General features: G+C 37.9%; 1 protein-coding gene across 3 annotated transcripts; it reads right to left on the reverse strand.

The window, feature by feature from the left end:
* Positions 1-2,375: 2,375 nt before the first annotated feature.
* Positions 2,376-25,376, reverse strand: LOC126865553 (G protein-coupled receptor kinase 1). 3 transcript variants are annotated; one of them, XM_050618208.1, is made up of 15 exons: positions 24,766-25,376; positions 15,108-15,184; positions 10,175-10,248; positions 9,971-10,072; positions 7,194-7,268; positions 6,674-6,735; positions 6,549-6,600; positions 6,239-6,430; positions 5,349-5,656; positions 5,093-5,267; positions 4,583-4,960; positions 4,435-4,489; positions 4,208-4,356; positions 3,546-3,638; positions 2,376-3,428 (listed from the first exon to the last, which is right to left on the reverse strand). In XM_050618208.1, the coding sequence occupies exons 1-15, from the start codon at positions 24,876-24,878 to the stop codon at positions 3,270-3,272; spliced, it is 2,064 nt and encodes a 687-aa protein (XP_050474165.1). In that variant the 5' UTR covers positions 24,879-25,376; the 3' UTR covers positions 2,376-3,269. The 3 variants fall into 3 exon arrangements, with proteins under 3 accessions (XP_050474165.1, XP_050474166.1, XP_050474167.1); XM_050618209.1 differs by lacking the exon at positions 24,766-25,376 and having other exon boundaries at positions 9,971-10,096; positions 15,108-15,166; XM_050618210.1 differs by lacking the exons at positions 9,971-10,072; positions 10,175-10,248; positions 24,766-25,376.
* Between the last annotated feature and the right edge of the window lie 1,326 nt (positions 25,377-26,702).

Below are 26,702 nucleotides of genomic sequence, written 5' to 3' on the forward strand. Positions count from 1 at the left end.
CGCGAGCCGAAGGGGGTGTGATCGCAGCTAGAGACCGAACGATACGACCGGATTCAATGTGTTCGTTAATCCGTTCCGCTTAATGCAACGACGAGGGAATGCAGGATCCTGGTACACCGAACCAGAAGGGGGTTGAAGCCTCGCTTTCCCGTCGACACTGACCGCTGGGGGTAATTACCGTGCCCGATGAAAAGCTCTCACGCTCAAACCCTTTCGAACGACCGGAACGCGATCGCCGGACGTCCATCTCCACCCTTAAGGTAACCCGTGTGTACGAAGCCGAGTGTTCAGCGTTAATAACCGGTCATTTTTCTACAACGATCTCGACGCGTAGCTTCCAACTTCGTTTCCTTCCCTCTTCGTTCGGTCCAGCGGTGTTTCGTCGCAGGACGCATAAGAGTAAACTGGGTTTCTTTAATAACGATCCATAATACTGGTCTCGTTCGAATCATGGAACGAGGTCAAGCGAGGCAACCGCTACGAAATAATATACGGATGCATCAATTTTTTCGATAAACCGTTCTTTCCGTTTCCAGTCTTTCCGACAAGTATCCTTATCCTACTTTGTTTTTTCTACGCGCTAATTAATATTGCCCGGTTTATTGGAACAAAGTACTATTCGTTTACACGCTAAGGAATGCATTTAATATAGTTAATATATTTATCGATAGTGTTGTTGGATCATAGCTGTGTTGTAAACCCATTTCGTTCGTTAGCGCTTCCACCTTTTTCGAAATAGACCGATAAAAATTCTACGTAAGGATAAAAAAGATACCGCTGGAAACAGCTGTGACGTAGAGTGTAAAGATCTAAGACAGGGTCTAATTAGAGCGTGGAAGCCAGTGACGATGTTTAAAATTCATGCGCCCATTGACCCTAGAGTAGGTTCAAAGAGCGGAACCTACGTAGTACAGTGATTACTTGTGTCAAGAGCTGTCACGAAGACAATGTGTAAGGCAGGCATACGCAATAACTAGAGGCGCATGGCTCGGCATAATCAAACCTAATCACGTCCACGCCTTACTAATTTTAATAAGTTTCATCATAATTTGCTTTCGACTATTCATCTCCTTGCTCGAATAACCGAAACGTAATCGATCCCTCTGTAGCGATCCTGCTATAACAAGTGCACGCTACGTTAACTGTTACTCGCATATGCCAAATTTCGAGTAATTTAATAACGAAAATATCTACCAAGTTAAATACTCTTCGTATAAATTTCAAGAAGTTGCAAAAAAATATTTAACACGGTACACGCAGCTTCTAATTGCCAAACATCCAGAATCTAGAATCTAGAAACTATTATTAATGGCATTTAGTACTAACAGCAATCGCTACTAATGTTGTAATCTTATTCTATAGCGAATCGGTAACGTTGGAAGCGATACTCCAACGGTAAGAAAGTTCGCTCTCCTAAGATACGTATTAGCATTAACATTATATTAATTTCAATTCTAGCCACTAGTAATGCTAAGATCTTATTCAATGCTAAATCGGTAATATCGCAAATGGCATGAAAATGATAAACGGACTAGTCCGGAAACAACAGACAACAATAAGAATTTCATCTTATATTTCGTTTAATGTTATGTCGATAAATCTTGTTTTTCTTTCTGTCAGAGATACGTTTTCTTGTTACCCTAATAAATATCTCAGAAAATTATGACAACGCGATAAAAACTATGCAAATCGGAAATGAAACACGTTACTAAGAGTACGTCTAAGAAATTAATATAAAGAACATGTTCTACGTACGCTATATTTTCTAGGAAATTTCTAATCAATCGTGAAAATTGAATTAAAAAACAATAAATAAAATACAACTGCGTAGAGTTCACATTTTTTTAAATTATTAATGATTAAAAATTTGTTGTAACATTATTGCAATATTATCGTACGGACTTATTAAACCGTTAAACATTTAACTTTTTAGACGAATCTTCGAACAATAATAAATCGTTGTTTGTATTCGTATAAATAAAACTTGGTGTAATTAAATTATGCACATGTAAAAATACATAAAACAATTTATACAATATTTTCATAGTAAACACAAATACATACGGGCCATAGTGATGATATCGACCGTATCAATCGTGTCACTTCCTAGCGTTTATTTATTACGATTTCAAATCTTGTTCATATTTGTCATGGTGAAAACTTTTTCGTGTCTACTTTTTTTTATTATGATTACCTTTAGCTGGAAATATATAAAGATTACATATTAGATGATAACGTAATTGTTCGTAAAGAGAAAGAAAGTAAAGTCGAAGACGTTTCTTATTTCGTGTCGAGTTACTCGATCCACTTAAAACCTACTTACTTCCGTGCATTGGACATAGGGCTGAGAAGAATGAAAAAATATAGACGTGAAATCTGCGTTCGTCGCACAATTTTATTGCCGGAGCGAACTCGTCTTTATCCACTCGAGCGTACATAATTGATGTTTTCGTTTTATTTATTTATTTACTCTTTTTTTTTTTTTTTGTTCGTTATTACAGGTGTCCTCGATAGACTACCGACAATGTACACAAACTGTATCGAGTTCTTCCTCCGTCTGTCTCTTGTTTCCTTCAACGCAATAAATAAACGAATTCGCGCGCGTGCGTTACCGTTTACGTAACGACAATATAAAATCGTCCTGCATTAGTAAATAAATTAAGTAAACGAGCGGTATAGAAGTATAATCGGGATTCAGGGTGTATTTCGTATTTGATATAACAATAATACACTACCGGTTGCATTTTCGTGTTCTTTATGTGTACATGTGTACGTGTATGCGTGCATGTATGTCTCTCGTGTGGATTCTTTGCGTGAGCGCGCGCGCTCGCGTGGGTGTCGATGGGCATTGTTCAGTCGCTAGTTCCTATGCCACATTGCACATACAGCTAACGTACAAATATAACGACGCGACGATTCGTACGACACTACTTCCTATAGTCTCTATACAGCGCGACGCTACCCGCCGTTCAAGGGAAGTTTTTTCTTTGGGGCTGTTTCGAGTCTTAGAGATAGTACTGGTTTCGAGTTCCGGGTTCCGGGTTCCGGGTTCCGGGTTCCGAGTCCCGGCTATCGGGTTCCGGCTTTCGGGTTCCGAGTTGCCGGCTACATTGGAAGAATCGCCTCCCAATTACCCGGTCGATTCACTCGTTGAACATTCTTCTAGGTGTCTCGTCTCTCTGCGTTGATTATCAGTATAAAAAAAGTTGCTGCTGCTGGGGGGCAGTGGGACTGGAGTATGATGACGGCGTGTACGTTTTAGCAATGGGCTAGTTGCCGTTCGTCGAACGCTGCATTGCCGGAATCACCGCGTCTCGTTCAGTCCCGTAAATCTTACCAGCTTTCTTTGCCATGCTACCCAGCATCTCCATCGAGCATTTGTGCGCGGATCTCAGTGACAATGCCCATTCTTTCAAACTGATTTCATCCTGAAAATGAAATTTCTTAGTTACAGCGATACAACTATCGTTTTTATACATCGTCGGCTAATATAATGGTACTCTAGTAATAATCATCTTTTAGATACGCCATAAAAATATACTTACGGGATTCGTAAGTACTATTTTTGCGTCTCTCATACGGACGACGATACATTGTTCTCCTTTCACGTGCTGAAGATCCGCACTAACTTCCTCGACCTAACAGTTTATTCAAGATCGTATTAACAGATTGCAGCTTTTACAAATACTATCTAATAAAAAGAAAAAAGAAAACAGAAGAAGCGTGATAGTTACTATTCTCAATTTTCTAAGATTTAAATCGTCGGTGATATCATATGACGATGATATGCCTGTTAGTGCACTACGCGAAAGTAAACGCTATATATAATGCATGTATATTTCAGATTTTATTAGCAAAATATTAAGACATTTAAAAGTCATAGGGATATTAATGAGTAAATTGCAAAAGTGTAGCTGAATAAAGAGAAGGATATTAGAGAGGATCGTAACAAGATTATATTTACATTTCAAATCCTTTTGCCTCTGATGAAAAAACTAACTTTCCAATACTACGGTATTTATATAAATAACGTTTTTAAAGGCTATATTTTCGAATCATACGATAATTTCAGTTAACGAATCTAGTTTACGTGCAATCGTACTCCTAGCCTCGCCTCGCTTATTTCAATCTTATGTCACTCGTTTGATCGCGAGATTTAATTAGCATGTTCATCAAGCATCGCTATTAAATTTATTCATCCGTTTACCTGATCAAGAAAAACCAGTTCAGGCTTCGTCGTCGACTCAGGGTACAATTCTAATCTATTAGGATAAAGTTTTGCATAACGTGTTTGCCACGCACTCGCGAAAGGGCCGCCTAATTTCTTAATATAACCATGTAAAATGCAATCAGATCCTGTAACAAATACCTTTCGATATGACGATTATCCTTATTTGAAACATTATCGAACGGATAAACTACCAATGATTGTACCTTTCTCATCCGTGTCGAACCGTTGCTTCTGCTTAGCTTTCTTCTTATTTTCCAACTACGAGAAACGAAAAGATGGTTTAGAAAAAGAAAGGCGAGGGGAAAAACTGAAGGATAAAAGGAAATTGCCGAACGAGTGAACGATTCGTACCTTGTCTGCTTCGTTATTGATTGTCTCGAATACAGTCTCGGCTACTTCAGCCTGCCATCTCTCTGAGATGGTTAGAGGGAAATTTTTGTACAGCTCTTGATCCGCGTCCGTAAGTTTGATACCCTTGGTGTCCTCCTCGTCAAAGGAGCCGATATCAAAGGCGTCTGCGGCGTTTACCTCGCCGCGCGGTGGTATAAGTGGCGGCGTGTATTTCTGGAGATAAACTTGTTGCCAATCGATACCACTGAAAAACGCGTGTTCTTTTAACTCGTCCGCACCTTCGCCAAGGCAGCCGAGTCTGTTATTTACGTCTCGTTGTAGCAGACCTTCCAGCAACGAGCGCAAATCTCGCGAGAACGTTTCCGGCAGCTCGACGTTCTAAAATAATTTTTATCAGTTCTTTAACCTTTTCGTTAGAACGACGGAATATGAATCGCGATGTAGCGATCAGAAATCGATCTGCAATCAAAGTATGGATAGTCAGGTAAATGTAGGACGAAAGTAACAAACCTTAGTTAGCGTCATTTGATCTATCTCGTGTTTGTCTTTCATTTTATGTTGCCTGAATGGACTGTGTCCCTTTAACAATTTATGCAACACACAGCCAAGCGAAAACCAATCGGCACTGGAATCGTAGGTTACCCCCTTCGAGAGGACTTCCGGCGCCATATATCCGTGTGTTCCTCTGCAACGGAATATTTTTCATTATACGTGACGAGAATATTAGTCGTCTGAGATTGTAACGCAAATGTGCACAGTTACTTACACACTGGCGTGCGGTTTCTTTTTGGAAAAATCGCAAGCTAGTCCCAGATCCGATATTCTGACGTGACCGTGTTCGTCCAAGAGAATGTTCGCCGGCTTCAAGTCCCTGTAAACGATGTACCTACGATGCATGTGCTCTAATCCCAATATCACTTCCGCCGCGTAGAACTTCATCTCCCGTTCGTTAAACACCCCATGTTGGCTAAGGTGATAATGAAGATCGCCGCCGTTCATCAAATCCAGGATGAAACAGAGCTTGTCCGGCGTTTGGAAGGCGTATGTCATGCACACTATAAATGGACAATCCACCTGAAAAGTAATCGTTATCGTTTAGAGTATCTAGACTGTAGGCGAGTAATTTATTTTATACGTCGTTTTCAGAAACGATTTAAAGATTTATGGATAAAATATGAGATATTGCTTTCAACGATAATTGACGATTTTCTCTATCCGAGTATTTCTTGCTTTTTCTTTTTTCTTTCTTTTTTCTTCTCTTTTTTGTCTTCTAAAAATTGCGCTTTTCTCTTTCGCGAATTATATTCATACTGTTCGTATGTAGCTGATTTGTTAAAGCGCATGGTTCGTTTGTATAATGTCTCTATGTATCATCGATTTAAGAAAAAAAAGCGATAGAAGGAAAGTCTTTCAGTATCGATCTCTGAAATTGGAACTATCGTTAATTTTACGACTTGTTTCACGCCTATGGCGGATGCGATAAACGACGAGAGTTTGACACCTCTAGTGTGCTCTTGCGAATCTCCATTACGTGTCCTTTTTAACACGCTGGATGATTAAAAACTTGACAAGATGGAGCGAAGGGTTACTATACTACATCCTACGGTTTACAGTCTACCATATTTTTAGGATATTACATCCTTGAGTAAAGCTTACTCCGGTACTGACTGCCGAAAGCATTATCCTTTCGTTGAGCGCTAAAGTTTCGCCTTGCTTCATTTTTATTCGCTTCTTGTCGAGGCACTTCATCGCGTACATTTTCCCTGTGTCCGCTTTCCGGCACCCGTAAACCTCCCCGAAACCGCCTCTTCCTATTATTCGATGCACACTGAAGTCGTTCATTGTTAACTGAAACAATAGTTTGTTCAACGGTATGAATATAAATTATCATTCTACGATTAACCGCTATTTATTGCAATTTTAATTCCGTTGTAATTACAGCACGATCACGAGCTTTCTCGCTTACCTGCATGTTCAGTTCTAGATTTTTCCACTGACAGAAACGAGTATACTTCTCGCTGAAAATATGAAACAGAACTTCTTAAAAATTTTCCAACGACTTGTTTCTCTTTTGCCAGCTGGCCGACATACCTCTCTAGAAACTGTTTGAACGGCTCTCCCCTTAAGTGATTAAAAATCTCTTCTATGTACGGCTGGAAGGATTCAATTTCTAATTTGAATAAGATTTCGATAATACACATTATTAAATGCGTTGGCGGCTCACACGCGAAATGTCCGTTTTTTTCGGTCAAAATAAACACGCTGTTGCCGCCTATCGTAAGAATAAGATTACTCCTCTCTTTTTATAAAGAGATACGCACAGTATCCCTGATGCTGTTAGCGAAAAATACGTTATGTGTGTATAACATAAATAAACTAACATCTGTGAGAAATAATTACAGGAAGGCAATCGAGTGGCAAACGTACTACCCCACTACACTAGTGTTCTAAGATTAATTCTATTTTTATTTAGTTATCATTATCAAATCGTGCTGCATTGTTACACCATCGTATTGGTAGCAAATAATTATTTTCTCGTGAAATAGGAACCTCTAATTACAATCTCACATATTTACAATCGCAAGGCAATAAAACGTTAAAAGGAACCAACCTCGAATAAATTAACAGGAACCTCGTTTTTCATAAGGTATTTGTGAACGTGGGACACCGCTTCCGCGGAGTATTCCTGAAACCAAAATTACCGTACTATTAAAATGATAAACTGATTTTCTCTTTTATCTATAGTGCCCTTAAAAAGGATAGCCTGCTTACAGGCGAACTACTACGAACGTAGAAATATTTTTGTCGATTCTTTCGTAAGCGTTTTATTATATCGCGCCTTTGCTTTTACGTACACAAGGAGACTACTATCCATTTCATCAGGAATACTTGGTACAACGAAACATTTAGGAAAAGATACGTCTGGTCTGGAAATATATACGAGTTTGAAGTAGAATTTTGCTTTCGTTCGATGCTAACAAGTAAAATTAAGAAAACGAAGCTACTTAAATCGATGTTTCTATGTCGGCAATAACAATTTTCCGCCGCATTAATTACTGACAGACGAGGGATTCTGAGAAGTCGGTATACGTACTAGACATACCACCTCGCATGCTATATTACAGCCTATGTATAGATATCAAACATCTTACACGACCAATTTGATAGTCATATATAGAGGAAATTCTTGGAAGTATGTCAATAACGATAACTTTTGTAATATATTCGCAGGTTTTTCACGTGGTTTATTCATCGATACGTCGAATAATTTCCTCCAAATGTTCTAACTCGAAGACATTTCAAGATTTACATAGAAATTTTCATTCGTAAAATGCGATATCCTCTTACATAGACTTCTAATTGTTACAATATGAAGATTTCTTCAAATCCGTCTATATACTTTCAAGACAGTACCACGATTTCCTTTACTCAATATGCAACACGATGGTAAATTCTAAACGACGTTTCAAACATTGCGCGCTGAAAACTCTTTCATTCTATTAGTTGTTCTCGTAGAAACATATCCGGTCATAACTTATAAGTTATAATTTATAAACGCGGATCGTATAACTAAAGTTTCTATAATGTAGGCCTATCACGCCTTATTAAAACGTGGACAATAGGAATGGAACTCGTATCTAAGCGGATTCAATCGGTGCGAATTCGGTTTCAATAAATGCAGTTGTATCGCGTATTTTATTCGTCCCAATGACACGTAACGATACTTCGGACGATGGAAAAACTAGCGTTTTGCATTTTACGTGATCGCTGCGCTTTTAACAACGAACGACTAAACGCTACGCTTGAAAATAACTGTGTAGAAGCGATCGAAGACGATTATTTCGTTCGCTTTAGCATGGACAGAAACTTGTGCCAGCGAAGAAGATTCCGTAACGTGTCGAAGGGGAAAATTGTGAGCACATAGCGATCAAAGTCGAGGCTAAAATTAGGGGCAAACTAACCGGGGGAAAAGTCGCGTGAAAAAGCCACGGAAATAGTTGCTCTTGCGAAGACATCGAGGGCCAGAGATTAGGAGCCCTCGTCCGCCGCGAAGAGACCTATTTCGGATCCTTTCGGATTCAAACATTCATGCAGAGCCTGAAGAATCAGAGGAGCGGTTCAATCTTTTACGCGGCTCTCTTTTTCATCGTTTAGAGAAAGCGATTTTCGGCCGCTTTCTCGCCAGTTCACGGATAAAAAGCCTATATTTCTCGTGTTTACCTTTCTCTTCTTTTTTTCTTTTTCAATCAACATCTTAAACGCACGCGTTCGAGGTAATCGCGGGCGTTTCAAGGAGATATACCGCTTAGAAAAGCGAAAGAAAATCGATCTTTAAGCTTGCGGATAAGTTAGGGAACGTTTAAGATTTTTAAATCGGCTTTCAAAAGTACTTTGCAGAATTGCGAAAACAAAAACTGGATTACGTCGTTTGTCAATGTACCAAGACCGTATTTATGAATTTTCTGGGTTACGTTTTTAAGAATCGAAGCGAACGCCGTCAAAGCAGTTCCTTTGGGAACCGATGCACGGGTGGAAACGTTTTCCCGACTCCTCCAAGCAACGCTGAAAATGTTCATTCAGAGATGAAATCAATTTCAATATGAATACCTACGAACCCAAATCCTTTAATTTGCCTCATTTTTCTTTAAGCCTACACTCATAGCGTAATCTCCATAGAGACAGAAGATGAAAACGAATAAATAGAAGAGAGAGAGAGAGAGAGAGAGAGAGAGAGAGAGAGAGGCTCTAACGCAAATTGTAGCTTTATTCGAAGACTCGCGATTTCAATATACATCAACGTCTGTTCGATTTAAAAGTTTCGAGCTTTCAATCTTCGGATCTCGGGTGCTGGAACTTGCAGCTCGCCGACATAAAAGAATATAATCATCGGGATGGTGGATAAACGTGCAACGTGGTAAACTTTCGGACACAATAGCGAACACAATGGAGTCGGAGGAGGAAGCTTTCACAATATCGGCAAATTTTTTCGCCCGGCACTGTCCTTACGTCCTTGCGCGAGCAACGACAACTTTTATCAGGCAAAATGGAGACGATGTGTAGGACGAAATTGGAAAAGTTTGTCTAGATCTAGAATCGAGATGATCGTACTTGCGAGATAAAAGAAATTAACAGATATACGACTGCGTAAATATGTGAAACCGTAGCAGCTAGGTGTGAATCTAATCTATTTTCAGGAAATTTCAAAGAAAGACCTATCCTCGTGGATCGGGGTTCGAACTGGAAATAAAATTATTCTCGGATATTAAGGTACGATCTCGAGTGGGCTACAAGCGCGTTACATTCGTGGACGATTTCGTTTACGCCGTTGCTATATCGTCACTCCTGGCTAACGTAAAAGCTACATTCGATGAACGAGATGTTACTCACATGGGAGTGTGCCAGCAACTCCTTCATGATGAAATTATCGTAGATCTCTTTGGCAAGTATCCTCCTTTCTTCCGGGCATTCCAGCTTCTCGTACACCTTGATCTACAATGCATAAATGAGAAATTCCTTATGGAGTCGGAGATGACGATGCGTGCCACCACGCTACTGCAACTTAAATAGTTTTGTGTGCGAGCTAAAACGAACCTCTTCGTAAAAGCTAAGTTGCGGAATCGGCTCCTCCGCCACATTCTCGCAGTAGTCTTTGAATAAGAGGTAACCTGCAATCACAAGGTAACGGGGGAAAAAACAATGCATGCTTCGATCGATCGATTCTTCGCGTCTTTCCAAAAAATTCACTTTCCATCGGTCCAATTAATTTTACCTGTCGGCTGTATCTACGAAAGTACATTTTACGCGTTAATCTTCTTTACGTTCAAGCAAGATTTCTACAAAAGCGCGAACAACGTTGAAAAATCGCAAAATAAAATTACCTATCACGCAAATTAATTAGCAGTGATAATATCGACGATCGGTCGGCCGATTGATTTCTTAGCTTATCGAGCTGTACTACTCTTTGCCAAGTACGAAGCAGTTGTTCGAGGCGTCGAGTTCGATAAAAAGATTAATTTCATCAACGGTACAGCTCAGCGACAACGACCAAGCTAAACTAAGCTAGAACTATGCAAAATACGTAATTTAAGTCAAATCTAAACTACCTTTAGCATCTACGTTTGTCAAGTATAATTATACGTCGGTCATATGTCAATTATAGTCAAGTATAGATAACGATTGGAAATTATTCGAAACGAATGGTCTCAGGGATCGATTGCGCGATAGAGCGGATTTCGTGTATACAGAGACTTGACGTTAAGCAACGGATGTATTTCGTTAAGGGCTCGAAACGGCATTGTCCTGAACAATGCTTAATCGGTATGTATGTAATCATCGCCCTATTTTAGTATAATTCCCGCAGAGATATTTAACATTAACGAACGAGAACACGAAAGTCACGTTATTTTCTCAGTCGGTCTCTTTCAATTTTATTCTATTCTCATTTACAGGCACTCGTTCTATAAATCGACAAGAAAGGATTCTGCAAATTCACGTTTCAATTTGTTCGATATACCGTGCACGTATTTATACGCAATGCTTTAGATTAGGTCATTCGGCAAGACTCTCAGCAAGATAAATAATATACTACACGTAATGCTTATACATAGGTTTAACTCAAACGTATTACGCAGCGTTTTATCGCTACTTGTTTATAATAGTGAAATTTTTACTACGACGTAGCTGTTCTCGAAAGTGATTCGATGAAGTTTTGTACACGTGCACGTCATCTTGGCATTTTTCGATGAAAGAATCGTATTTTTTAGAAACTCTATAAAAATTAAAAAAAAAAAAGGCCAAAAAAGAAAAACAAAACAGAATATCCGATCGATAATTTAACGAATTTTTTCCCTCAGTCCCCGATTACATCATGCATCGATTTGGCATGTTGCGGTGAATGCAAAAGAAGCTACACGCTCTCTACTTCGCCTTAGCTGCTTTAACTAAAACGTATACATATACATATGTAAATAATTAATTGTTTTTTATTGGCGCATTATTAGCTTTTAAGGATAATCGTTTACATCACTTGGTAGACTTATGACATGCACTTAACTTTGTTTTATTTTTGATACTGGAAAACACGTAGGGATTAGTTTTACGAATTAACTTGCCACTTGTGTGATTATTTGGGAATTATTTCACACACATACACACACACGCACGCACACACTTCCTGTCGCGTGCATTGTGTACTTATCTGATTTTCTCGCGGCAAACACAGATTACGAAGAGAGATCATTATCGTTTGCAACATGTAAAAAGTACAGAATTTGTTTAAAAATAATTGGAAATTGGAATTACTTGTTAAAATTGTTGATTTTAGAAATCATTCGTCGGACAAAATTTTAATTGGCTCTCGGCAATTTATACGCGATCATTAACATTAAAACGGATACATAATCGTAAAGACAAAAATAATACTTTAATTAGTCGTGCCTGTAAAATTAGAGTGGTTACGTTAACGCACGTATAAACTATTCGCTTGTTATTCGGTTATTTGCTATCCGTTAGTTATCTAGCTATCTTGTTAGCGACTATATCCTTTAACATATTATTGACCAGCTACCTTACGTAGCGATAAAATAAAAACTAACGCTTTGAAGCACGCCACCGGCTAGTTCCATGTTCGAATAAAACAAATTGGATAAATTTCGATATCTTAATTGAGTCGGAACATGTAATACGAGTAATTTGAAACAGATTATATCCGACACAAGGAACAATATCATAATGTAACGACAATTTACGCAATTTCATATTTTAATAGTTGCCCAAATCGATCCACGAGAGCAAACACGAGTACAGTCGTGACTGGCCAATAAAGCGTTATTTTATTAATTCACCTCCTCGATATATTTCCTCGTAATATTTGAAATATCGATTTACCTCGTAGCGGTATGTCTAAAAATTTACATTTCAAAGACATCGATATCAGACACTATTCGCGTGAGAAACTTTGTTTTCTAATTAGGACAGAAAACTGTGAAGAGGTCTAACACAGTCGTCCACAGGCACTTTAAGAAGAAAAACAAAATGTAATTAAGAAGCAAGACGTCATTCGATCTACATATGTATGCAGTTCTTTTTTTCTTTTCGACGCTTTCGCGACTTCAACATGCATCCAACCTTTAAACGTAATACGTTTGGAACCTTGCAAACCTTCGTACGTGACACGAGTGAAGAAATTACATCGAACGGTTATTTTTCATCGTTTTGGTATTAAGTAAAGTTAATTCGCGTAAAGAAGCAATTACGTATAAGCTGACAAAGTTCAAACTGTTTTATCCATCCACAGTTTTGATATTTCGTACAATTTAGCTAATAATCTGTGATATTCGTACGTAAGAAATGGGCTACTAAAACTAAATTTTCGGATCGAGACATTCTATATCTTTCTTATTAAGTAGCGCAACTTTATCATAAAAAATAATAACTTATCTTAGAAACTATTCCACTCTCAAAGTAGCATTTTCGTAGGCAAATCGACGATTGCTCCGAAGATTGCCAATTGCCAAAATGTGTCACTTTCGTGTGACAGGAATCCAACGATGCGTAGATACAAAATAAATAAAAGTAGCAGTAGTAGATGGTTCGACCAACGTGATCTTTGCGATCGTTTTAGCAAATTTTTTCATTAAAACTCGCTCGAGCAACCTTTTTATTTCGAATTAAACCGAAAGCTTAACCGTAGGCTTAACGAGATCCTTAACTTTGCTGACGCAAAAAACTATTTTTATTCCTGTGTATTTAACATTATAGGAAAAAGAAAAAGTGTAAATAGAAATACGTAGACTTTTTCTTAAAATATGTATATTGATACAAATTACATTTTTTTTTTCTTTTATTAAATGTTATATTTAGGTGAATCTTATTTTAAACCACTGCCAGATCGATAACGTTGCAGCCTTTTGCAATGAAAATCGAAGCGTTTTAAATTGCAACGAAAGGAGGAATCCCAATAAAGACGCTAGACTCCACATTATACAAAACTACCGTTCCCTGATTTTGCCTCATTTACATGCAATGTATCGCTTCTGCTTTAGATGTCTTTTAAGAATTTCAACGAAGGATTATTTATTTAGTCGTCCACTTCGTAAATACGTATTTACGAGCTAACACATATACATTTACATTCGCCGAATAATCCTTTCGTGTAATACTTTTTTTTTTTTTAATACGATTGTAGTTTAAACAACATGGGGAGGTTTAAAAAGATAAAGGTCTAAAAATTTTAATGGCTTGTAATAGTCATTAACGGACGAAGAACTGCTTAATCAGTGACACAATGTAAAATCAGCTCCTTCCAACGATACGTTGTACGTTAAAAACGAACTATAATTTGCCAAGGAAGTGATTTTTCGAAAGCAACGGTTCTTGTAAAGTAAGAATTCTTATCGTCTCTACGTTTCAACGGGAACTTAATCGATAGCTCGATCACTGGAACTTACTATCTGAATAAATGGAAAGAAATACGTTTTGTCGGTCAATCAGCGTACAGTTCAATGAGCGTTGTAAAATTGATTTTCAATTCTCTTTGCGGGATGACTATCGTTGCGAGGCTATAATTACGCGTTAAAAGCGGAGATATTTGCAGACCAACTATACTTAGAGGAACGAGAAATGATCTGTACGATGAAAAGGAAAAAAAAAAAAAAAAAAGAAAAAACGAAAAATTCACCGCAAATATTGATTTTCCTCTCTTTTCCCGCCGTTTTGAACGCAAATCCAGTACTCGTCTCGTGTCGTCTCGTGTTGTAAATCGAATATTCCTATTCCTTCCACTGTGAAACCCCGCGTAACTGACATTCTGATCGCACGAACTGGCGATTAATTACGTACAACGTACTTGTATCGGAAAAATTTTATTAAACCGACGAGTGGTAATCTCGAAGCTGCTCTAAATTTTCCAAGGAAATTTCGTAGCGATTCAAACGGATTGTAACGAAAGACGCGTCGTTTGCATGCAAAACGTAAAAATCTGATGGGAAATTTAACGCTCCTAACCTACAGCTCGAACGACTTTTCCTTCTAAGCACGGCGTAGTTAAAGGTTTAATTAGGGGAGTCTGACTGCTCTCTTATCTCGTCGACTTGTTCTTATATAATCAATGAATCCTTGTTAACTCTGGATCTGATAATTCCAACAAAGGTGCTTTGGTAAAGGAAAGAAACGAAAAGAAAAAAAAACGAAACGCGAGTCGACCTAGATTAAAGGATTTCGCAAAGTTTTTACCATCTATTCTGTCGTTAATTTGGATCTTCTGTACGAATACATTTTATTGTTTCTATCGGTAGTTACATGACATTCCATTAATTCCAAATACCATGACCGCTCTTGTGATTCGTTGGCTAGAGCCGTTTTGTTTCCTTTTCTTTCTCTCTTTTTCTTTTTCAATGGCTGCGTTAATACATTTTCTGCGTTAATTCGTCGACGATCGTTATTTCGACGTAAATTGACACTAAATGGAACCACACGATTACGTTAACACCACGATAACAACAAAGTATACTCGAAAGTTGCTCACCAAACATTTGATTGAATATCTTATCGAAGTTAACTTCCCTCTTCTTTTCCAGGTATTTGTGCATTACGCTTCTCACACTGCAACAGAAAAAAGTACGCGGTGTAACGATTAAATTCGGACAATTGTTATTTCCTAATTGTATATATTATAAATTGGACTAATCGTATAAATTATAAAAGAAGTATCTATACGGACGACGGTGAAATTCCCTTTGGTTAACATTTTTGATATGAAGTTATCTTGCGCTTATAACCACAGACCGCCTCTTATCCGGCTCCGTTTTAAGGTTGTCGATCGCTTAACGCGTTTCGCTCTCTTTCTGGATAAAATCGTGTATTATTAAAACAAGATCGAAAAACGTGAATTGCCAGATACAAGAAATCGCAAACGGTCGAACAAAAGTTCGTTTCGTAATATCAGTCGTGTATTATGTAAAAGCTTTGTACAATTGCAACTGTAACGTATCTACGATTCAACGTAACACGCACGAATCGATGCAAGATTCGACTTCTCTTTCTATTTCTCGACCCTATTTCTCGATCGATCAATCGGTCTCTTTTCTTCTTTCCCCTCTCTTTGATTTCCAAAGATAAATGCTACTTTTTACCATACTAAATTTCTTTGCGACTTTAGCGTCAAGAGCGTGAAACTTCGTTATTAGCTTGTAACGGAACAAATGGGCATTTATTGGATATCTATAACGACTGGATACCATATATATCGTAGGTGTAATAGAGTTTCTCGTTCAGGCGTACTTAACATGTTTAGTCTACGTTTCTATTGGACTGAATGATCGATTACCACCGTGATGAAAGACGATACCTTTGCACTTTACCGAGTATGGATCGTTATTTGATAAAACCGTTTAATCATTACGATTGTTCGCTGTATCGATGTAACTTTCCCGATAAGCACTTGAAAGGGACAAGCGAGTATCTTGAAAAATGTATGTTCCTTTCGATAAATCGAACGAGAAGACAAATTACAAAAGGAGAAAGAAATCTTAAACGAATGGAAATTAATCGGATCGTTCCGACACTAATCGCCGTGAGCAGAAATCGTTTAGCTGTTCCACTGGTATATGTTCACGCGCGGCCAACAATCAAAACAATTCTCTCGGCTAGTCCAAACGTTGCCAAACGAAAACGAAAACCAGTATCGGTTCTACTCGCTGGAACCGCTTCTGACGTTCGCTAAATATTTAAATTTTCCCCTAAATAAGTGCGATTTCGTAAGCACGTGCCGACCCGAAGGTTCCGAATAAAAAAGAAACGCCATAAATTTAGATCGGGACTTGTAAATACTCTGAAACCTGCCGCTCTACTTCTCTGTAGCGATACTTGCCTCCATATTCTACGATTTAGTCTACCTTAATGCGCGAGCTGTATTCAGCCTGCTCGCCGAGTTTACGCCGAATAATTTTTCCAACTCTTCGTTCCCTGTAAAATATACAGGATTTAATCCTGCTGCATTTTTTCCCTTTTTTTTTTTCTTTTCTTCTTCTTTTTGGAGGGAGGGGGGCGGGGTCATTCTCGATCAATACAGTTATACCATTCTATCGTTCGAGTTAAATAGATAGAAACACATCGATCGCATTTATCGCACATACACGTCAAATGCTTTTGTTCGATCCGTTTGATCGAACGTTCAACAACGTGCTAGTTCTGCGCATCTGCCTCGCGCAGATACACAGATCCACATGCACGCATACGTACGTCATATATAGATAGACGACGATAGGGGAAGGGGTAGTGGTTGATTGGAGGGGAGCGTTGTCTTGCTTTGTCGTATCGTTGCGAACCGGTCCGAGGTTTAACAGAACCAGGTGGAATGTACGATTTATCAGAGATCCGAGCCATTCTTATTCGCCCGATTCTTTAATGGTACCAATCTCCATTTCTTAGAACCGCGAGCTTCCAATTTTCCAGCAACTACGCGCGCGTTCCTCGTTCGTCGTGTAAAGCTCCAATCGTCGAATGACTCCAACATTCGTCGGTTCGATGTAGCAAAGTTCTAACTGTAAGTGAATTACGCGTAATAGCAATGGCTCAAATTTTCGAACGACCGACTGTAAAGTTTAAGAACTTATCGCGATGCTACTATACTTGGTCGCTATATCGTTATACACCGTTGCGCAGCTATACCAAGTAATTATATTTATCGTTTCAAATTGTGATTTTTTACTTTTATTTCGAATAGAATTTATCTGTTTTTACGAATGTTCGTTATCCTCGAGATACTTCCGAACTACGACTACGTTTGTCATCGATTGAGAAAGTTAGGAAAGAAATATCGTTTAGCTTTAGTTAGCGAAATAATCCTATTCAACTTCTACCGCGAGAAATACGGCTGACTTCTCCGAGTACAAACAACGTGCGTAAAAATTTGAACCGCTTTATGAAAGCATGGCAAATTATTACCGCGTTCGAATTTCGAGGAATTTGTTTCTCTCGCTTTATGAACTACGATACGACTCGATTTCCCGTTTTACTTTGACACAGTCGACCAGACCGAATATATTTAATTGTAACCTATACAATGCTGTATTTTTAAACGAAACTCTCATCGTTTGAAAATTTTCAGTACGAAGGGTATGGCATAGTTTCTTCCTCTCTTCGTTCCATTGTTCGCAATTTCTAATACACACGGCGATAGTAAGCGTGGATAAATATCGACGGTTTTCAATGTTTCGCTCCTTGGTATTTTTATATTTGTACGACTTTCCGTAGTTTATCTTATACGATAAAAATGAAAATAACTTCAGCGTACTCTTCTGCGTGTTAGTCTTCAAGACATACTTCGATAACGCGTCTTTACCTTTGTTCGCGACAATTCTACGAGTAGAATTACTTTACGAAATGTAAAGAGTAAAAAAACACATTCCATAAAGATATATCTTTAAAGAGCGAATAGATCTTCGATATTTGAACATACCTGCTTCGGATACGAATCTCAAACGCGTCATCTTAAACGTTAAACAGGACGGCAACGTTTAAAAATTCATAGCGAGTCAACGAGTGCCTAAGGTTTTGCGAATATCGTACCTTTTTCTATTGAAACAAGATTAGAAAAAAGAAGAAAAAAAAAAAAAAGAAAGGAATAGAAAAAGAAAGAAAAATGTAAACGCGTGAAAAATTCACAAACAGTGACTCGCTTCGTGCGATATAAATACGTGTAAAATAGATGTAAAAGCTGTTAAAGGATTCTTGGTACGTCTGATAGGTCGATTTGCCTTATCCAGGCTCGTTCAGGCTCGTTCAGGCTCGTTCAGGCTCGCGAGATCTTGGTATAGACGCTGGCAAACTGCCAGCAAAGAGGAAGCCTGCTATCGAATCGACTTATATTCACGGCGTACCTTCGTAACGTCCGTGTTTTACGGATCGAAAATAACATCGGCAGTGTAAACATTGGCACATTATAATCGATGTGCAGTATCGATCAAGGTTCGTACAGGAAGCCGTTACACTCCCTTTGACATTCGCGGAACGGTAATACGATTAGCGCGAGACAATCGAATTCAACGCGTGTTGTATTATCCTTCGATGGATCACGTGGACATTTACCTATCGTCGACGCGTTGCGTCCCTTTCGAAACAACGGATCTGATTTCTGAAGAATTCATTTTGTCGAAAGGTTTGGAAGACCGTGTATTCCCAAAGTAAGCCACCATGAAGGGGAAAGCAAAGTTATTCTAATCCATGCAATGTCTATTTTCTTTCAGCCTAAAAGTATACCCATACGATATATTGGAATTTCTTTATGATTCTATTTGAAAGTTAAATTTACTTTTTTACTTTTTGCAACTTGAAAATCTTGAACTTGGAATCCTTCCATAAAGTAAATAAATTATACGTTTATCTTATACAATGTAGTCAAGTGTATACACAGAGATGAAAATATACGTTCGATACATATAATCGGATTAGCGTGCTATCGATTTAACGAATTCGTATCTAGGATAAATAATATAAACATTACGTAAAATCACTGCTACGTTTACACGTTACTTACATAAAGTCAAATTGTTCTCGTAGATTACCCTTTACCCGAACGAATGTTTGTTCATTTGCAACGCATAAGAACTTGCACGCATTTAATCCGATAATCGATTTTGCCTCGCCAGCCGAAAAACGCAAGGTAACGTTTAAACGTTTAAACCCATGGAGAAAGAAACACTTTATGCCAGCAATAAATTTATCCGTGCACGTAAACATTGCAGTCGCTTCTTCCGTTACAACCCTGCGGAAACACTTAAAATCGAAAAGGAAATAAAAAATTAACGACTCTCTCTCTCTCTCTCCTCTCTCGGGTTTTTAAATTCTCATAATCTATCAAGTAAAAATAAATGGAATAAGAAGGCGTACAAACAGGAGTTTTTAACGAGTGATTTGCAAGAATTTGTATTCTTTTACGATGGTCGATTGTTCTTTGGATTAAATGTTAGCACGAATTAGCAAAGCGAACCAACACCATAAAGAAGCCATCAACTGCGCCTTTCTAAGGTCCTTGGCCTTCCCGACATTCAAAGGCCTTCTTAATACTCACCTGGGAAAACCAAGCAACGAACAGAGGCAAAAAAATGGCATTCAATGAATCATAGTAGCGACGGGGATAACTTCTGAATATGTAAGTACACGAGTCTGAATTAATTCGACGTTAGGTTGAGCGACCAAGTTCCGCCGCTTTTGAGATTTTATTTACATCTGGTGGTTTGCGTAAATTCTCTTATCTTCTGTTATCGATTTCCAACGAAATGGTATTCTCTAAGTGTCAAAACCGCGATATTTCTTAGTTGCCTATTTTCTTAATTAATATTTTACTTTGAACAGATGCAGATCTCAAGAAAAAAAGAAAAAAGAAAAAAAGAAAAAATTGAAAAAGCGATAAGGAAATATTAACCGAAAGATCAAATCAAGGGCATTAAGGACAATTTATGTAAATTACTTTAAAAATATCAAAGTTACTCGTAAACGATATACCTATCGTTACCGTTCAAGGCAAAGAATTTAAAAATATCAGGGAACGTTATATTCGTCCATAATTTTAACGTTACTTCCATTTTAAAAACTATTTATTTCAATTATGATATGTTCGTTGTAAGAGATATAATTTCTGAATATTTTTGAATTATTCAAATTGGACTGAAATACCGAAATACCGAAACATCGTAGCACGTATTTACGTTATTTGCAACAGTTTCCATTTCACTTTTAAATTAGTGGTGAAATATTTTATCGAATGTACGTCACATTCATCGAATACACAGAATTTGCAATAAAATCCAATTTTACGATAAAATTTGGTCTTTTTACCGCGGCTATAAATAAAAAAACAGCAGCTTTTAAGTGTTATCTCTCTCTCTCTCTTTCTCTGTATAGTTGAGTTTGGACGAATATTAAAGTAACGTTATGAATTTAATTATGACGCGTTTTCGATATTTCCTCGTAATCAGCTGATTTTATATCGTATTTTCTTAGAAACACATCGATCGTCACCACACGTGTTCCATGAACTTATAAAGAACTGTTACTCAATCTTCTATCGTTTAAAATTACATATTGACTTGCACATTTTATATCTTCCAACAAACACTTTACTCGGTCAATCGTATTTCTTACCTTTCTTCGTTCGATTTATGTAATTTGATTCTCTTCGCCGACATCGTGATTATGAAAAAGAACTTCAAGGACCGACTTCGTATCCTTCTTCGTATGCTTCTTTCGGATACAACTTACAGCTTTATCCGAGTTTCAAATATTGAAACAACTATAGCATTGTAATAACTAGACTGCTGTACGTTCATCGCTTCGTTACATTTGATATTGAAAGAAAAAAGGAATTGATACTTGTCTTCGAAACTTCGATCAACGTCCAAGTACTACGTAGACACACATTAAAACATTTAAAACATCGTATGAAAATTTTTCTTCGTGTGACAAACAGTGAATTATCAAGGAATTACCGAGGAATTATAGAGGAAAGATTTTTAAATATGTGCGTGCTTTTAAATTTCGAAAGTATAGTATAAACGAAGATAAAAAAATGTCAGAGAAAAGTTACGTGCAGCACCTTTTTATATCGATGATTCGAGCAATTACTTATTAATTAATAATCAATTGGTAAAACGATGTAGTAAAAAATTGTATTCCCTGTATAGAACACTCGACGATACATGACGCAGTCACAGATAAAAATAGGAACATCAAAGTCGGAATACGTCTTTACTATTACACTGTAATATTGCCGAATCGTTGATATCTGACTGTTATTGAACGCAACCAAACCTTGAACATTGCAGATAATGCTAATAACACGAAATATCGAAGCTTAGTTGCTCGTTATTAGTACACGATTTCAAACGATTTCAAACGATTTCAAACGAAAATCATTAATTTTGTAAATACATCGAGATCCAGAACTTTTGACTCGTTGACTCAAAGTAAGTTATCCATAGGTATTATCTAAAAGTCTGATCGACGATTAAGGCGAAAAAACGAGATTCTGAAAGCTAGAATACCCTTTGCCCAACCTCTCATAAACGGTTTTCATTCGGTTAGACAGACACGTTTTTGACTACATCCTTAACCAATTTTACATCGCGCCAATGACTCAGATGATAAAAGGCCTTGTCAACTTCTCCTTGTCACACGCAAGAAACTTCTTTCCTCTTTCAAATGCTTTATCCCGTGCTAAATCTTGCTTCGCAATAAATTACGCTATTACCGGACCGAGGGCTTGTACCGACAATTTCGGCGAACATACTACCTTCCACCAACAAAAACAAGAGAAGCGACGATATCTTTTCTTTAGAGCTTCTTCGGAGCGACGAGGCTCCCACCTGCAACTTTCTCCGATATAACTAGGCACTTTCACCTTTTTCCTTAGTTGGTAAAAGAGCTGTTTATGCTCGACGGTGGTCTCGGAAGGACAGCGTTATCAATTGACAATTGACAATTTTATTTCACGATATATTCGACGAAAAGAATACGATAATAATACGATACTATGCGTAATTCTTAATCAAAATCCTTAAATTTCCTTTCAAGACCTCCTCACAGGACCAGATCGTAATTTCAAGAATTAGGATAGGTCGCACAAAATTAATCTCCTCGTATATTTCGAAGAAATACGATGCTCCATTCGTGACGTTCGACATGGAATTCCTGGTAATATACAGTTCGAACGGTATACGAGAAAGATTTTCTTATCTTTTGCCGAGACTAACCAAACAAGGCGCTAGGGTAAACCGCAACCCTCGAGAAACATCCCACCACTACCGAGCCAGACAATTTCTAGAATTGATCATCCTGTATCCAAGTATTTTCTTCCCTTGTCAAGGAAAATATCGTTCCTTCTAAGGAAATCAACCGGCAAAACGTCCATAAAATGGTTCTATGTATTTCTGTTGGTTGTAAATGTTCCGGGAAAAAATAACGAAAGATCGTAAACATAGATCGTAGGATCATATATGTGCATATACATAGGAATTCTAGTTACAATTATTAATCTCTAGCTACTCCAATTATCTTAGAAACCCAGTATCTGTGTAACGGTAGTATGTAATATGTTTGCCTACAATGGTAATAAATGATTAGGCAATGATAAAAAGTGCATGAACATATATACACATATACGCCTAAATTAAAGTTCATGGAAATTAACGATGTCATTGGTAGGTTATATCTAAATTTAGGAAATACCCAAGTGAATGAATTCTTATCGAAATTACGAATCAGAGAAAATATTGTCTAGCGTTTGGATTATTCGTTGCTCGCGTGGAATTTGCACGTTTCCGTTATTCGTTTTCGTCGTTGTCTTTATAGTTTCATCGCTGTGGACATATTTACGGACTAAATCGACTTTTATTCAAATTTTAAGAGTAAATATGATAATAGATCGCATGCGTAGCTTCTTAAACACTGTATCGTAATAAATAGTACGAAGCGATGCGATTTTAAATTAAAATAGAAAGACGAAGCTGCGTTAATCAATGAAATTCTTCGTCTTCCGATCGGAAAAACAATATTTCGATCATCCTTGGTTGTTACTTCCGTCACTTCCGATCGACACAGCCCACTGTTTGTAAACATATTTCTGGAATGGCGCGCCGCTGAAGCGAACGAAGCCAAAGAACCGAGGCATCGCGTCGCTACGTATGCGCAAAGAAACGAAGAGAAACCGAGACGTTGGGCTTGTACCAGACAAGGAAGTGCTCGAAGAAGAAGAAGGGAGGGACAGGAAACGTGGTGAGACGTAGCGATGGGTGTAACTCGATTATCATTTCTGAATGTGCATCAGCCTCTACACCGTTGACGATCATTTAGCTCCATCGCAAACGGATTTTCCATTTCAAACTATTTATCTAACGCATATGTATCGATATATCGCATGAAATATCCGAACGATTATCAACAATGAACCGGAGTATCAACGACTTAACAAACGAACGATGTAAAGGTACATACCCGTGAAATCGTGGGGATGACGGACGTCAGTTAACGAGGCCTTTTTTTTTTTTTTTTTTTTTTTTGTTTATTTCATATACGCGATGCTAGAGGCTCGCTTCATCGGTTTCAAGAACCGATATGGAAGGAATAACGCTGGCCGGTTAAGGAAACAAAATTTCGGTCAGTTAACGCGGCACTACGGTAGGTAGAACTCTGTTTATTCATAAGAATTTTATAACTGATTTAACCGTGTATTTTGGGTAAGTTGAATAATTTTTGTCTAGATACATACGCAGCCTTTCACGATAGCTTACGTACACCTGTCCAACTTTGCGTATCTGGCTTACCGAACAAAACAAAAACGTACTTTGTTACAAAATTATTTACGCTTAGATATCGATTATTCGAAAAGAAATTACAAAAACTGAAACCTTTGACTCGCCAAAATATTCGGATAAGATCACGTCAGAAAATTTTAAAGCCCTTGGTTCTTTAGACGATAAGAATATATAAGATAATAATGGTAGAACGTTATTGTTATTCTACGAAAAATACTAATATAATATCAAGTTTATTATTTTTATAATTTCGCGAAGATACAACACGTGTGTATAGTTTTTGTAACACTGTATTCTATATTTCTGTTCCTCTCTTAACAAAGGTGAATATGAATAAATCGTTACTATTCGAATCAACAGCAAAGCCTTCGAGACTCTGAATAAATCGTGTTACATTTATCAAAGGATTCGTACAGCTAACGTTCTTAATATAATCTCTTATATCTAAAAGGCGTGTAACGTTGTATATAGACTTTTACGACTGATCGTAGATAAAAGCTTGTTTTTCTTGTGTCGTATAGATTCGTTCGTCATAGCCATATCATTCACGTTTTATACATTAGTCGTCCGTGGTCGAACGTTAACAAACTATACGGGCGTGCTCGATTTCGATTTTCCACGTATCGTCTCTTATTATCTAAACTAAGAAGAATGGTAGGAGGTAGCTAGTGAATTTGTATCGCGGTAACCTCTACTATTATCTAAACTGTTCTATCTCCACGTTTGGATAAACGCGACTCTACCGTATATACACGTAGTACTTGAAGCACCGCTCACGAGTTGGTCGTTCCCATCGCTACGATCGAGACTACGAGACGAGGTGGTCGTATGGGCAAAACGCGACGGTAGATCGACAACTATCGCGAGATATACCTAGGATCGGGCAAGATGATCTTTTTGCTCGCACGAGCAGCCGGTGTGCTCTTGCTCTTCTCCATAGCCATCAAGTAGCTGACGTCGGCCAGCACCGCCTCGAGGTCCGCCATTTTCCTCGGTGGTCTCTAAATCTCTCGATGTTGGACACGGCTCACCCTGGAGCTGTTTTCTCGACGACACTCGGTTCACTGTCGCGTACGTGTTCTTCTCACTGTCGCGACGCCGGGAACGCTACCGACGCCGACATTCTGATCGAACGACCGACGTGCAACGAACTTCGCGAGACTGACAGCTCCGTCGGGTATCTACGCGCGATTTCTACCGAGGGAACCACTAATTCGACGAGCTCTCTCCGCTCGAGGTTAACGACACTCCCTTCGAACACAACACAATCACCCGCGCAACTTGTTTACCATTCACGCGGGCGAGACAGAGTCGATCTTCCAACTGCTCATTGTGAGTGCTTTTTAGTTGACGAAAACGATCGGGGAACGTGCAACCGAGACGCGGTTTTATACACGGTCATTCACGACAATGGGCATGGACAAAGTCGTAGGGAAGCTACTGCTTACCGACTGACAGCTAGAGAGCTACGAAGCCTCGAGCCCGCGCGCATTTGTGTGCTGATTGGTGGATCGCTCTGTGTTTCGTTCGTCTCTCTTTTTCACAAGCTTGCTAGCGACGCCTATCATAGGGATTACGAACTAATTTGATTTCACTAACAGTTCCCTTATCGTTGGATTATCATAGCTTTTCTTCAGCTTTTCTCTACTTTTATTCGAATATGTATATATATTCTTTCGAAAGGATTATGGCAAGTTAATGTTATTATCTTAAACTCCGAATTTTTATAGATATTCGTACTTTTATGATTATAATTAAATTAAAGAAGCGCGACTTAGAGATTCGTTTAACTCACTAAATATACATACATACTTGTCGAGCACGTTATTTTGAATATTTTATATATGTGCATATATATATATATATATATATATATATATATATTTATTTATTTATTTATTTATTTACGTACAGAATATACATATCATATTCTGTACATGAATATAGTAGTTATAGTATTATTTATATTATTTTTATCCGTTGGATGGCGACTTTTTGAAAACTACTTTTAACACCAATGCAAAACTGTTACTCATATTCGTTATATTCGATTTAAACTCAACTAAACATCAACGATAGTTTGACCTATTCGATCGGACAAATATTTGCAAATAATCAAACGTGGCAAATATTTGTATTTCGAGCTGGTAAATTTATATGCGTGTATTATGAACGAGTGAGTGCCAAATTCAATGTTCAGTCAGAGGAAAACGTAACGAAGATTATATCGTTACGAATGCGTATTAAAATTTGAAATTTATTTTCGATGACACGAAACGTTACGTGACGTTACCATCGTAACTAATCATAGGAAAAATCACCAGAAACGTTAGTCCTCTGACGAGAGTCGATTAGTCAATGAAATTACATACGTACCAGTGACTAATTAGTAATTGTAAGTCGGTGATATATACCAACGGACGTACTAGGAAACTTTTTTATCCGATATCGATAAGAAAGGTGACTACTATCTATCGTTTTCGAATTAACTCCGTATACGGTCGTTATATATCTTCGAAAACCTTTTCTTTAAAGAATCCAAGAATTAGAATGACAAAAGATCGTACGAAATAAGAAATGTGATAGTTTATGAATACCACGCTGCGTTTTATACGATTCGGAACGACTGTAAATATAACGTATCGGATTTATAGAATCGAAGGACGAACGATTTTGAACCGAACGCGATTGAAGTTTTCCAAAACTGATCGTCACTTTTAATATGGGGAAATTATAGCCTCAAATTCGTTAAATGGCAATAAAAGATGAGTCTAAAAGTAATATACGTAATCGATGTAATAGCATGAATG

Source organism: Bombus huntii, chromosome 5 (assembly GCF_024542735.1).
Source record: "Bombus huntii isolate Logan2020A chromosome 5, iyBomHunt1.1, whole genome shotgun sequence".
Lineage (NCBI taxonomy): Eukaryota > Metazoa > Arthropoda > Insecta > Hymenoptera > Apidae > Bombus > Bombus huntii.